The 15192-nt window shown below is 35.5% G+C and overlaps 1 protein-coding gene across 3 annotated transcripts in view; it reads left to right on the top strand.

The window, feature by feature from the left end:
• UGGT2 (UDP-glucose glycoprotein glucosyltransferase 2) overlaps positions 1-15192 on the top strand; it is a 274645-nt gene that overhangs the window by 241969 nt on the left and 17484 nt on the right. For all 3 annotated transcript variants that reach the window (XR_008493479.2, XM_054447364.2, XM_063651063.1), the window contains one exon: positions 1085-1211. Coding sequence is in view for 2 of the 3 variants with exons in the window: in XM_054447364.2 (XP_054303339.2) it covers positions 1085-1211 (127 nt within the window). In the remaining variant the exon portion in view is untranslated. Of the gene's footprint in view, positions 1-1084; positions 1212-15192 lie in introns of those variants that run through there.

Below are 15192 nucleotides of genomic sequence, written 5' to 3'. Positions count from 1 at the left end.
TTAGTCCCATTATCTTCCCTATATAGAAGACATTGCCTATAAAGTTAATTTCTGCAAAGAAAATTGTGTTTTCCACTTACCTCAGGAATATGTCACTATGGAAAAGAAATCCGTAATAAATCAACTGAAAATATTTGGTGAGGAAAGGGTTAAGACAACAGGCTCATGGCTCATGACTAATAGCTTTCCCCTAAAAAATAAGAGGAAAGCAAGTGGAAAAAATGTCACCAGAAGTGAGCTTCAAGTTGCTTCCTGCCTTAATTCTTTGTAAATAGTGAATGGGCTTCCTTTATTACTTGATGAAGTTTATACTACTCCCATTGTCTTCTGTCTCAGTAAATGGCAAATCCATTTTTTATATTGCTCAAGCCAAAGGTACTGGTGGCTTTGTCTTTCTTTGATGCCTCTCTTTACTTACAGCTCACGTCCAATATATCAGCAGATCCTTTCAGCTGTACCTTCAGATACATAGTGTGTCAGACTCTTATCAACCTTCTATAATTTTTGCTTTTAACTTTAATTTCCCAAGAAACTCTATAGTAGTACTCAGTAGTTTAAACTGATTGTATATTGATGGAACCTTAGAGATGTTCTTATTTTAATTTCTTCTGCAGTTGAGTAAATTAAGATACACACCCTACACGCACATATAATTATGTGATATATACACATCCTACTATTAGTAAATATGGAGTTGGAACCCTGAGAACCGAGATGCCATTTCCATGTTTTTCTACTGTGCCTACAAAGCACACTAGTCTGCTATGTTCTTCTACATAGTGGTAATGTAATTAGATCTTTTGTCAAAACATTTTACATAATTTTTTTGACAGACTTATGAGTCATCAGAATGTCTTATAACAATTTTTATTTAAATTTCTGATTGAGGTATTTGTATTAAGCAATTATTATGTACATAAGTTGTGATATATCATTTCACTTGATCTTGTGTATATTACACTTCCAGTACTTAGTAGGACTCTGCTTTTTATAAAATGTATTTTGTTTGCCCTAGTGACACAGCATTGTCCTTATGTTTCCAGGAGCATGGTCTTTCATTAACAAAATTTACTTAAACTTTTAGTGCAATAATCCCAAAACAAAAGAACCCAAACTAAAAGCTGCTGCCAGAATTGTCCCAGAATGGGTGGAGTATGATGCTGAGATAAGACAACTATTAGATCATCTTGAAAACAAGAAGCAAGATACAAGTAAGTCATCAACCTATTGTGATGTCTGAAACATGTGTTGCGTTAATGAGATTAGAATAGACTACAGACTCATTTCTTAGGGAATTTATCAAATGATTAAGAATTTCTTTAAGAAAATCTGTGGCATAATTTAAAGCTGTATTTTTGTGTAGACTAAGCTTACAAGTTTAAAACATAGATAATCTGTTTTCCCATGGATACAGCTTCAGCTCATAACTCTATATAGGTAGATAGTATAACATTAGTCTCCTGACACAAGATAGAGGTGAAAAATAAAAGTAAAAGGAATGTTTGTCTTTAAGATTGCATTGAATTTCCTAAATGTGAAAATTTGAGCAAGTCCTAAAAGTTAATAAAAGCTTTACATAGCTAACTAAAAATATCATTTCCTATCTCCAAAATTCATCTCATATATAACAGAGGTTTCCCCACATGTTTGTGGTTCTGGTACCTTTAATCATGGGCTGGAGAATGACTTGGATTAGATTTGCTTCCATTCCTTTTATGAAAAAAACTGTGGCTACCTTGGCATTTCATTGCCCTACATAAGTGTTCAACAAATGTGAATTTATTTTTTAAAGCTGATACAAACTTCTTGATTGTCCTGTAATTCTCTTTCCCTATCAGTGCTGCCTGTGTCTCCCTGTTCTTCACTCTTTCTTAAAAAACCCCCTGAACTCCTACTGTGTTCGGGTCAGTGTGTTAGAGACTTTCACTAGATTATATTGGCTAATACTCTCAATAATTCTTCCCAGTGGTTCAGAATACAGTTCTCATTTTCTTCAGCTTTACTGTTTAGGGAAGCCAAAATGATTATGTATAAACTTTCTCATATAAACATGAAATTGTTTCATCTTGACTTTAAAAAAAAAAAAAAAAGTTTTCCTTTAAAAAAAAAAAGTTTTCTTGGTGTGTTCAAAAAGTTCATTATACACACCCATGTATGTATAATAATTTAGTATAGATAAAGATACTATTTCAATTCAGAAGGAAAAAATATTCTGTAAGTGGTATGATATAATTCTTTTTAAAGGGAGAGAAATAGGATGACAAAGGGAGGAGGGAGAGAAGGAAAGAAAGCAGGAAGAAGGAAGAAAGGAAAATTACCTCAACAAAAAACATCTTTTTCTTATATATAAGAATTTCTTTTATCAAATTGGGAAAGAGGTAACAGTTAATAATAATGAGCATTGGTGAGAATGTTGGAAAGTTAGCATTTTTATAGAAGTATACATATAGTAGCTGTATAAGTTAAGGAAATTTTATATGTATAAAAACTTAAAATTTGTATACCCTTTCACCCAGCAATTCACTTCAACAGACTTAAAAAAAGAAAAATGATGTCTATATTGGTGTGTTTATTATAGCATTATTTTTAACAATGAAATAGAAATAATCTGTCCGTCAATAGACAATTGGTTACATAAACATTGATACAAACAATAAAATACAGTGTAGCCTTTCAAGACAAACAAGGTAAATGTATTTGTGCTGACAGCATATTTTTAAGTTAAAAAATAGGTTATAGAGCAATATTTATAATATAATTGATCTCATTTCCATTAAAGAAAAATCATAGGTCTGTATGTATGTGTTTGTGTATAGATATGTATATAATAAGGGAGAGAAGTTTTACAAAAGAGATTTTTTTTTATTATACTTTAAGTTCTAGGGTATACGTGCACAATGTGCAGGTTTATTACATATGTATACATGTGCCATGTTGGTGTGCTGCACCCACTAACTCGTCATTTACATTGGATATGTCACCTAATGCTATCACACCCCCTACCCCCACCCCACAACAGGCCCCAGTGTGTGGTGTTCCCTACCCTGTGTCCAAGTGTTCTCATTGTTCAGTTCCCACCTATGAGTGAGGACAGGCGGTGTTTGGTTTTGTGTCCTTGTGATAGTTTGATGAGAATGATGGTTTCCAGCTTCATCCATGTCCCTACAAAGGACATGAACTCATCCTTTTTTAAGGCTGCATATTATTCCATGGTGTATATGTGCCATATTTTCTTAATCCAGTCTATCATTGTTGGACATTTGGGTTGGTTCCAAGTCTTTGCTATTGTGAATAGTGCTGCAATAAACATATGTGTGCATGTGTCTTTATAGCAGCATGATTTATAATCCTTTGGGTATATACCCAGTAATGGGATGGCTGGGTCAAATGGTATTTCTAGTTTTAGATCCTTGAGGAATCACCACACTGACTTCCACAATGGTTGAACTAGTTTACAGCCCCACCATACTGTAAAAGTGTTCCTATTTCTCCACATTCTCTCCAGCACCTGTTGTTTCCTGACTTTTTAATGATTGCCATTCTAACTGGTGTGAGATGGTATCTCATTGTGGTTTTGATTTGCATTTCTCTAATGACCAGTGATGATGAGCATTTTTTCATGTGTCTGTTGGCTGCATAAATGTCTTTTTTTGTGAAGTGTCTGTTCATGTCCTTCTCCCACTTTTTGATGGGGTTGTTTGATTTTTTTTCTTGTAAATTTGTTGGAGTTCATTGTAGATTCTGGATATTAGCCCTTTGTCAGATGAGTACATTGCAAAAATTTTCTCCCATTCTGTAGGTTGCCTGCTCACTCTGATGATAGTTTGTTTTGCTGTGCAGAAGCTCTTTAGTTTAGTTAGTTCCCATTTCTCAATTTTTGCTTTTGTTGCCATTGCTTTTGGTGTTTTAGTCATGAAGTCCTTGCCCATGCCTGTGTCCTCAATGGTATTGCCTAGGTTTTCTTCTACAGTTTTTATGGTTTTAGGTCTGACATTTAAGTCTTTAATCCATCTTGAATTAATTTTTGTATAAGGTGTAAGGAAGGGATCCAGTTTCAGCTTTCTACATATGGCTAGCCAGTTTTCCCAGCACCATTTATTAAATAGGGAATCCTTTCCCCATTTCTTGTTTTTGTCAGGTTTGTCAAAGATCAGATGGTTGTAGATGTGTGGTATTATTTCTGACGGCTCTGTTCTGTTCCATTGGTCTATACCTCTGTTTTGGTACCAGTACCATGCTGTTTTGGTTACTGTAGCCTTGTAGTATAGTTTAAAGTCAGGTAGCGTGATGCCTCCAGCTTTGTTCTTTTGGCTTAGGATTGTCTTGGCAATGCAGGCTCTTTTTTGGTTCCATATGAACTTTAAAGTAGTTTTTTCCAATTCTGTGAAGTCATTGGTAGCTTGATGGGGATGGCACTGAATCTATGAATTACCTTGGGCAGTGTGGCCATTTTCACAATACTGATTCTTCTTATCCATGAGCATGGAATATTATTCCATTTGTTTGTGTCCTCTTTTATTTCTTTGAGCAGTGGTTTGTAGTTCTTCTTGAAGAGGTCCTTCACATCCCTTGTAAGTTGGATTCCTAGGTATTTCATTCTCTTTGAAGCAATTGTGAATGGGAGTTCACTCATTATTTGGCTCTCTCTTTGTCTGTTAATGGTGTATAGGAATGCTTGTGATTTTTGCACATTGATTTTGTATCCTGAGACTTTGCTGAAGTTGCTTATCAGCTTAAGGAGATTTTGGGCTGAGACAATGGGGTTTTCTAGATATACAATCATGTCATCTGCAAACAGGGACAATCTGACTTCCTCTTTTCCTGATTGAATACCCTTTATTTCTTTCTCCTGCCTGATTGCCTTGGCCAGAACTTCCAACACTATGTTGAATAGGAGTGGTGAGAGAGGGCATCCCTGTCTTGTGCCAGTTTTCAAAGGGAATGCTTCCAGTTTTTGCCCATTCAGTATGATATTGGCTGTGGGTTTGTCATAAATAGCTCTTATTATTTTGAGATACGTCCCATCAATACCTAATGTATTGAGAGTTTTTAGCATGAAGGGCTGTTGAATTTTGTCAAAGGCCTTTTCTGCATGTATTGAGATAATCATGTGGTTTTTGTCTTTGGTTCTGTTTATATGCTGGATTACGTTTATTGATTTGCGTATGTTGAACCAGCCTTGCATTCCAGGGATGAAGCCCACTTGATCATGGTGGATAAGCTTTTTGATGTGCTGCTGGATTTGGTTTGCCAGTATTTTATTGAGGATTTTTGCATCGATGTTCATCAGGGATATTGGTCTAAAATTATCTTTTGTTGTTGTGACTCTGCCAGACTTTGATATCAAGATGATGCTGGCCTCATAAATTGAGTTAGACTGGATTCCCTCTTTTTCTATTGATTGGAATAATTTCAGAAGGAATGGAACCAGCTTCTCTTTGTACCTCTGGTAGAATTCGACTGTGAATCCATCTGGTCTTGGAGTTTTTTTGGTTGGTAGGCTCTTAATTATTGCCTCAATTTCAGAGTCTGTTCCTGGTCTATTCAGGGATTCAACTTCTTCCTGGTTTAGTCTTGGGAGGGTGCATGTGTCCAGGAATTTATCCATTTCTTCTAGATTTTCTAGTTTATTTGTGTAGAGGTGTTTATAGTATTCTCTGATGGTAGTTTGTATCTCTGTGGGATTGGTGGTGATATCCCCTTTATCATTTTTTATTGCATCTCTTTGATTCTTCTCTCCTTTCTTCTTTATTAGCCTTGCTAGCGGTCTATCATTTTGTTGATCTTTTCAAAAAACCAGCTCCTGAATTCATTGATTTTTTTGAAGGGTTTTTTGTGTCTCTATCTCCTTCAGTTCTGCTCTGATCTTAGTTATTTCTTGCCTTCTGCTAGCTTTTGGATGTGTTTGCTCTTGCTTATCTTGTTCTTTTCATTGTGATGTTAGGGTATCAATTTTAGATCTTTCCTGCTTTCTCTTGTGGGCATTTAGTGCTATAAATTTCCCTCTACACACTGCTTTAAGTGTGTTCCAGAGATTCTGGTGTGTCCAGGTTGCAGCAGAGAAAGAGGTTTAATCATAGGGCTGCCAAATGAGGAAACAGAAAGAAAACTCAAGTCTGTGTCCCTGAGCAGTTTGTGACTAGTGATTTTTAAGGTTTTGGAGGAGGCCAGAGTATGGAGAGCATTGATTGGTCGAAGAGTGCAAGGTGAAGTCGTGGTATAGGGAGATGAAGAAACTATATTCTCATGCTGAATTGGTTACTTTGTGGGGGTCTTCAAACTGGTTGATGTCAGCTGTTCTGCTGGAACTCACGATCTGCTTAGACAATTCTTAAAAGCCTTGTGATTCTGATGTCAGAAATCCCATCCACAAGAACAATGGGGATGCAAATGGTCAGTATCTAGTGCTAAGTAACTTTCAGTTACAAGGAAGTGGGTCAAAGTGCTGCCTAATAGTTAACCATATTTCTGTCCAGAATTCTTGCTTAACTCTATAAGGATGGCTTGAGATATAGTATATCTTTTATAATTTACATTTCTCTTTTTCATTATATTAGTTTACTAAGGCTGCTATAACACAGTTCCACAAACTGGCTGGCTTAAGCCAGACATTTATTGTCTCATAGTTCTGGAAGCTGAAAGTCCAAGATGAAGGTGTCCACAGGGTTGATACCTTCTGAGGGCTGCGAGGAAAGAATTTAACACAGACCTCTCTCCTTGGTTTGTAAATGGCTTTCTTTTCCTTATGTCTCTTCACATTGTCTTCACATTCTCTGTCCTTGTTCAGTTAGGACACCAGTCATATTGGATTAGGGTCTACCCTTATGACCTTATTTTAACTTGATTACCTCTGTAAAGATCCTGCCTCCAAATAAGGATACATTTTGAGGTACCAGAAGTTAGAATTCTTGTGAATTTTGTGGGGACCAAAATTCATGTATTTTTGAAATATGAATTGAACCCATAACATGGGTGGAGTTAAGAATCTTGTCATATATTTAAAGGCCATTAGTATTTCTTCAGCTGTTCTTGTCATTTGCCCGTTTTTTCTAGAGGATTGTTGCCTGACACTGGAAGAAATTAATTTCTATTCCACACATTTGTATTGCCATCTTTATCACATACTAAATTCCAATATTAGGATGTCTTGTTTGGCCCTTTTTATTCCATTCCATTGGTCTCTGTCTATACATGTGCCAAGTACATACCACTTTAATTATTAAGGACTTATATTATGTTTTAATATCCAGTAAGGCTAGCCTTTCCTTATTACTCTTATTTTTTGTTGTTTTTCTGTGTATTCTTGTTTTTTTTCCATACAAGCCTTAGAATCAACTTACTTAGTTTCAGAAAATTTTCTGTGTTTTTCTTGGGGGGCTGTGTGAGATGGTCAGAGAAAGGATTACATTAATTAGTTGGCTTGAGAGAATTGACATCTTCATGGAAACTACTGTGTCTCAGAATACATTGTCTTTCTATATTTTCAAGTCCAGTTTTCCTCAAGAATCATAACATTTTAATCAGATAGCTTATATATATATATATATATATATATATATATAGTTTAAGCTTTTCTTTGCTACTGTTATAAATGGAATTTTTCTCTTGAAGAATATCTTCTTACTGGTGGTTGCTTGTACATAAAAAGACTACTTTCTATACATGGATCCTTATTTCCCATGATCATACTGAATTTTTATATTGGTTGTAGTAATGTTTCAGCTTATTCTCTTGGGTTTTTCCAGGAATACCTACATCTTATCTCCAAATAAAGATGGTTTTCCCTTTTCCCTTCTAATCATTGTACATCACGCTGTTTTTTTTGTTTGTTTGTTTGTTTGTTTTACTTGCTTTGACTTATACATCTAATACGGTGTTAAATAATAAAGTGGTGGTAGTAGGCCTTTTTCCTTACTGTGGTTGACCAACCTTCTATGTTTCCCCGTTAAGACAATAGTGTTGGACTGAAGAAGAATATTTTTATCATCTTGAGGAAATAACTATTGATTCCTATTTTAATATTTTTATCAAAGATAGGTTGAATTGGTTGCATTTTATCAACTTATTCAACAGAAATAGAGGTGTCACATAATTTTTCAATTTATAGATTATAAACTATAACATTATTTGTAGTTTATATATTATAAATTATAATCTATAACTTTATATATTTTAAACTATATTAATAAATTTCCTAATATCGAATCATTTTTTCTAATATTGAAGCATCCTTGTATTCCTAGAATAAACTCCACTTGGCCCCACAGGTTGGCTGGACACAGAAGAGCAGTAGCAATCACTGTAGTCTGGTTCTCAGAGACTGCTACTCCTAGGGGAAGGGGAAGAGCACCACATCAAGGGAGCACCCTGTGGGACAAAAGAATTCAGACAACAGGCCTTGAGTCCCAGATCTTTCTGCTGGTGGGAGTTTCTTTCAGCAGAGACGTAATTGCAGTGCTAGGCTCAGCAGGAAAAGTCTGCAGCTATACCCCAACAGTCAGGCAGACTTGGTGCTCTTGGAGAAGAGGTCTTCTTTCCCACCTTGTCCACCACTGCAGACACAGCTGGGGTTTCTCCCACAGGAGCTCAGTGTGGCTGAACCTATAGACAGCCTTCCTGGAACACTTCAGGGTGACTGCATTGCCACAGGAGAGGTATCCCCCAGGTTCAGGCTTCCACAAGAGGCAGTCACAATTCCTCTCTCCTTAGAACATCAAATGCCTACAGATAAAAATATCTGAATAGCTGGACCACTGGGATAAGAGTGAGTCTGGGAGTTGGATGGCTTTCTTGCTTGGCCTGGCAAGGAAGCTGAGGTGGCTCTCACTCTTCCCCTTGTTAAGACATCAGTGCATCTAACTGAGCACTCCCTCAGCCACCTTCATCAAGGCTGGGACCTCTGTCCACCATTGGATATTATATTTACCACCTGCTTTAGCTACAACAGGTTCCTACCCAGGGATACCACTCCTATCCTGAAGCCTGAACCATCAACTCAGTAAATAAAATACTGGGGAGAAATTAAATAAAAAAGTGCACACCACAGGGGAATGAGATAAGCTTCAAGAGACCTCTGCCATTGCAATTCCATAGGAGATAGCAAACTTGCCCACACACTGAGTACATGACTATTACAACCACATCTGAGGAGGCCATCATACAAAGACTCTCCACAATCAAGGAATTCATAGAGTCTTCACTCCCAAAAGCACAAATAACCAAATTAAGCTATAATAAACATTAAACTCACATTCTTAAGGGGAAAAGAAGAAATTAAAAACGCTGTCAAATAAAAAATAAATTAAAGAACAATTAGAAGAAATAGTATACCCAAATGAGAAGGAACTAGAAAAGTAATTCTGGTAATATGACAAAACAGGGTTCTGTAACACCCCCAAAAAAGATCACATGGTCTCTCCAGCAGTGGATCCAAACCAAGATGTAATCTTTGAAATACCAGATAAAGAATTTAGGCGATTATTAAGCTACTCAAGGAGATGCCACAGAAAGGTGAAAACCAACATAAATTTTTTAAAATTCAGGATATGAATGAAAAATTTTCTAGAGAGATATAAAGAAAAATCAATCAGAACTCTGGAAATGAAAGACATGCTTAGGGAACTATAAAATGCCATGGAAAGGTTCAACAATAGACTACAACATGTAGACAAAAGAATTTTAGAGCTCAAAGATAGGCTTTTGATTAATCCAATAAGACAAAGATAAAAAGGAATCAAAAGAAATGAAGAAAGTCTTTAAGAAATATGAGATTATGTAAAACAGCCAAACCTAAGAATAATTGGTGTTCCTGAGGAAGAAGAGAAGGCTAGAAATTTGGAAAACTTATTTGAGGGAATAATTGAGGAAAACATCCCTGGCCTTGCTAGAGATTTAGATATCCAAATACAAGAAGCTCAAAGAACTCCTTGGAAATTTCATTACGAAAAGATCATCACCGAAGCACACAGTTGTCAGGTATCTAAAATCAACTCAAAGGAAAGAATTCTAAGAGCTGTGAGACAAAAGCATCAAATAATCTGTAAGAGAAAACCTATCCGACTAACAGCAGAAACCTTATAAGCTAGAAGGGAAATGGGGTCCTATCTTTAGCCTCCTTAAACAGAATAACTGTTAGTCAAGAATTTTGTATCCAGCAAAATGAATAAATCCAGTAAAACTAAAACCTTTCATAAATGAAAGAGAAATGAAGTCATTTTCAGAGAAACACATGCTCAGGGAATTTGCTACTACCAAACCAGCACTATAGGAAATGCTAAAAGAAGTTTAAATCCTGAAACAAAAGTTCAACATGCACGAAAATAGAACTTCTTGAAAGCAAAAAATGAAAAATAAAAAACTCACAGAGCCTGTAAAACTAACACAACAGCAACAGCAACAGTTTATCTAGGTAACAACTAATATTGATGAATAGAACAGTACCTTATATCTCTATTAACATTGAATGTAAATGGCCTAAATGCTCCAATTAAAAGATACAGAATGGCAGAATGAATTTAAAGATCACAATCCAAATATCTGCTTTCTTCAGGAGACTTAACTAACATATAAGAATTCACATAAATTCAAGGTAAAGGAATGGAAAAGATATGCTACACAAATGAAAACCAAAGCAAGCAGGCGTAGCTATTCTTATATCAGACAAAACAGACTTTAAGGCATCAGCAGTGAAAAAAGAGAAGGTCATTATATAATGATAAAAGGATCAATCCAACAAGAAGATACTATGATACTAAATTTATATGCACCTAACACTGGAGCTCTCATTTATAAAACAGTTACTACTACACCCAACAAATAAAATAGCAACACAATAATAGTGGTGGACTTAAGTACTCCACTGACAGCACTAAACAGATAGAGACAGAAAGCCAACAAACAGTGGACTTAAGCTATACCCTAAAACAAATGGACTTAACAGAAATTTGGAGAACATTCTGCCCAACAACTGCAGAATATACATTCTTATTAGCACATGGAACATTCTCCAACATAGGCCACAAAACAAGTCTCAATAAATTTAAGAAAGTCGAGATCATATCAAATATCTTCACAGACAACCATGGAATAAAATTAGAAATCAGCTCCCAAAGGAACTGTAAACACTATACAAATACATGGAAATTAAATAATCTGCTCCTGAATGATTTGGGGATTCATAATGAAATCAAGATGGAAATTCAAAGATTCTTTGAAGTGAATGGTAATAGTGACACAAGTTATCAAAACCTCTGAAATACAACAAAAGCAGTGCTAAGAGGAAAAGTCATAGCCATCAAATGCCTACATCAGAAAGTCTGAAAGAGCACAAACAGACAACCTCAAGGAACTAGAGAAACAGGAACAAAGTAAACCCAAAGCCACTGAAAGAAAAGAAATAACAAAGATCAGAGCAGAACTAAATGAAATTGAAACAAACAAAAAAAGAACAATGAAAAAAGCTGGTTCTTTGAAAAGATAAACAAAATTGATAGATCATTAGTGAGATTAACCAAAAAGGGAGAAAATCCAAATAAGCTCAATTCGAAATGAAACCGGAGACATCACAAACAATACTGCAGAAATACAAAAGATCATTCGAGACCACTATGAACACCTTTACATGTACAAACTATTAGCATAGTACTGGAAGTCCTAGCCAGAGCAATTAGGCAAGCAAAAGAAATAAACGACATACAAACTGGAAAAGAGGAAGTCAAACTAGTGCTGTTCACCAGTGATATGACCATCTACCTAGAAAACCCTAAAGACTTATCAAAAAAAATCCTAGTTCTAATAAACTAATTCAATAAAGTCTCAGGCTACAAAGTCACTGCACACAAATCAGTAGCACTGCTATACACGAAGGATGACCAAGCTAAGAAGCAAATCAAGAAGTCAATCCCTTTTATAACAGTTGCAAAGAAAAGAAAATACCTGGGCATATACTTAACCAAGGAGGTAAAAGATCCCTGCAAGGAAAACTGCTGAAAGAAATCATCATAGATGACACAAATGAAACACATGCTGTGGAAATAATCAATATTGTGAAAATGACCATACTGCCCAATGCAACCTACAGATTCAATGCGATTCCCATCCAAATACCCTATCATTTTTCACAGAACTAGGAAAAACAATCCTAAAATTCATATGGAACCAAAAAAAGAGCCTGAATAGCTAAAGCAATCCTAAACAAAAAGAACAAATCTGGAAGCATCACATCACCAGACTTCAAATTCTACTACAAGGCTATAGTTAGCAAAACAGCGTGATGCTGTTATAAAAATAGGCATGTAGACCAGTGGAACAGAAGAGAGAGCACAGAAATGAAGCCAAATACTTACAGCCAACTGTTCTTTGACAAAGCATTAAAAAACATGAACTGGGGAAAGGTCACCCTATTCAATAAATGGTGCTGGGAAAACTTGCAAGCCACATATAGAAGAATGAAACCGCATCCCCATTTCTCACCTTATATAAAAATTAAGATGGATCAAAGACTTAAATCTGTAACCATAAACATTCTAGACAATAACACTGGAAAAACTCTTCTGGACATTGGCGTAGGCAAAGAATTCATGACCCAGACTCCAAAAGCAAATGCAACAAAAATAAATAAATGGGACCTAATTAAAAAGCTTCTGCATGGCAAAAGAAATAATCATCAGACTAAACCTATAACCCACAGAATGGGAGAAAATATTTGTGAACTATGTATCTAACAAAGGACTAGTATCCAGAATCTACAAAAAACTCAAATTAGCAAGAAAAAAAACAAATAATCCCATCAAATGTGGGCAAAGGACATGAATAGAAATTTGTCAAAATAAGATGCACAAATGGCCAACAAACATGAAAAAATGCTCAACATTACTATTCAGCAGGGAAATACAAGTTAAAACCACAATGAGATACCACCTTACTCCTGCAAGAATGGCCATAAAGAAAAAGTCAGAAATGAATAGATGTTGGCATGGATGTGGTGAAAACGGAACACTTTTACCCTACTGTTGGGACTGTATATTGGTGCAGCCTCTATGGAAAACAATATGGAGACTCTTTAAAGAACTAAAAGTAGATCTACCATTCAATACAGAAATCCTGCTGCTGGGTATCTCCCCACCGGCAAAGAAGTCATTGTACGAGAAAGACACATGCACACACGTTTATAGCAGCACATTTCACAATTGCAAAGAACCAATTTAAATGCCTTAACCAATGAGTAGATAAAGAAAACATGGTATATATATATATATCTATATATCTATATATATATATATATATATATATATATCCCCTGGACTAAAAGGAATGAATATATTAATAAGGAACAAAATAATGTATTTTATAGCAACTGGGTGGCCATTATTCTAAGTGAAGTAATTCCGGAATGGAAAGTCAAATACCATATGTTCTCATTTATAAGTGAGAGCTAAACTATGAGGACACAAAGACGTACAGTGATATAATGGACTTTGGGGGCTTGAGGGGAGGGAGGGAAAAGGGAGTGAGGGATAAAAGACTACATATTAGATACAATGTACACTGCTCAGGTGACGGGTACACTAAAATCTGAGAATTCACCACTATGGAATTCATCCAAGTAACCGAAAACCACTTGTACCCCAAAAGCTATTGAAATAAAAATGTTAAAAAAGAATAAACTTCACTTGGTCATGACCTATTATTCTTATATGTGCTGGTAGTCTTGTCTCTAATGTCTAAATATTTTTGCCTCAATATTCATAGATGAAAACTGTAGTGCTCTTTTGTGCAATTTTTTCAGGTTTTAATATTTATCTTTCTATTGTTACCAAAGTTACCACCACTTCATAAAAAGAATTAGGAGCTTTGTATTCCTTTTTTTGTGCTCTGAAACAGTTTACATAGCAGTGGGACATGGGGCTTTTTAGGGGAGTCGACTGCTTTCTCTGCTTCTTCTGTGGAAATTAATCTGTTCACGCTTTATATAGCTTCTGGAGTCAGTTTTGGCCAATTATGTTTTCCAAGAAAAAGATTCATATTGGATGTATTCTATAGTGTCATAAAAAGTATTCCCTTTAAAAAGAAAAATGTCTTTGTTTCTTGTTTATTTTCTTTCTTTTTTTTTTTTTTGAGACAGTTTCACTCTGCACTCTGTCACACAGGCTGGAGTGCAGTGGTGCAGTCTCAGCTCAAACTCTGCCTCCGAGGTTCAAGTGATTCTTGTGCCTCAGCCTTCTGACTAGGTGAGATTATAAGCGTGTGCCACCATGCCTGGCTAATTTTTGTATTTTTAGTAGAGATGAGGTTTTGCCATGTTGGTCAAGCTGGTCTTGAACTCCTGGCCTCAAGTGATCTGCCCACCTTGGCCTCCCAAAGTGCTGGGATTACAGGCATGGGCCACCACATCCGGCCTATTTCGTTTCTAATTTTGTACATTCATGCTTTCTCTTATTTTTCTCCTGTTTTTCTACATTGTGTTAGCTCAGTTTTAGTTGATTCTACCCTTTGACCTAAGAGTTGTATAATGAAGACTGATGTTTTCCTATGTGAAAGAGCCTTTATGTTTTCTGATTTTGTTATTTCTATTGTTATTGTATTGAGATCAAATAATATTGTCTGTATTATTTCTTCCTTTTACAATCTATTATTGTTTTCTTTATGGCCTAATACCAGTTTTTATGAATGTTTCATGAGTTCTTAAAGAGAAGATGCATTCTCTTTACCAAAGTATAGATACATACATACATATATACATATATACTATTACATACACACATACATATGTATACATGTATACGTGTGTGTGTGTATATATAAGGTCTATTTTATTCATTATGCTTTTAGAGCTTCCATAAGCTTATTTATTTTGGTGGTGAGCAGTGGACCTAAGGATAACAATGGTATATAAATAAATGTTAGACAGTCTGATAATGCAGGAATAATACAACAACAAAAAATAGAAAGGGGAGAAAAAGTAGACAGAAGAATAAACTTGCTTACTACTCTATTTGTAGTAACTGGCAGTCAAGTGATGTTGAAAGTTGACAAATGTAATAGAAGCTTAAACCTATTCAAGAGTATAATAAAGGGAAACACCAAGAAAGGTAATATATTATCAATATTTAAAAACTTTTTAGCTCATCTTGGAATCTTAAGTTATAATTTTCATCTACTTTGTGTGATTTTGGGGTAAGTTTTCATTAACTG

The sequence above is a fragment of the Pongo pygmaeus genome, chromosome 14 (assembly GCF_028885625.2).
Source record: "Pongo pygmaeus isolate AG05252 chromosome 14, NHGRI_mPonPyg2-v2.0_pri, whole genome shotgun sequence".
Classification (NCBI taxonomy): domain Eukaryota; kingdom Metazoa; phylum Chordata; class Mammalia; order Primates; family Hominidae; genus Pongo; species Pongo pygmaeus.
Note: the sequence above shows the minus strand (reverse complement) of the source record. Positions and strands in the feature narration are given on the sequence as shown.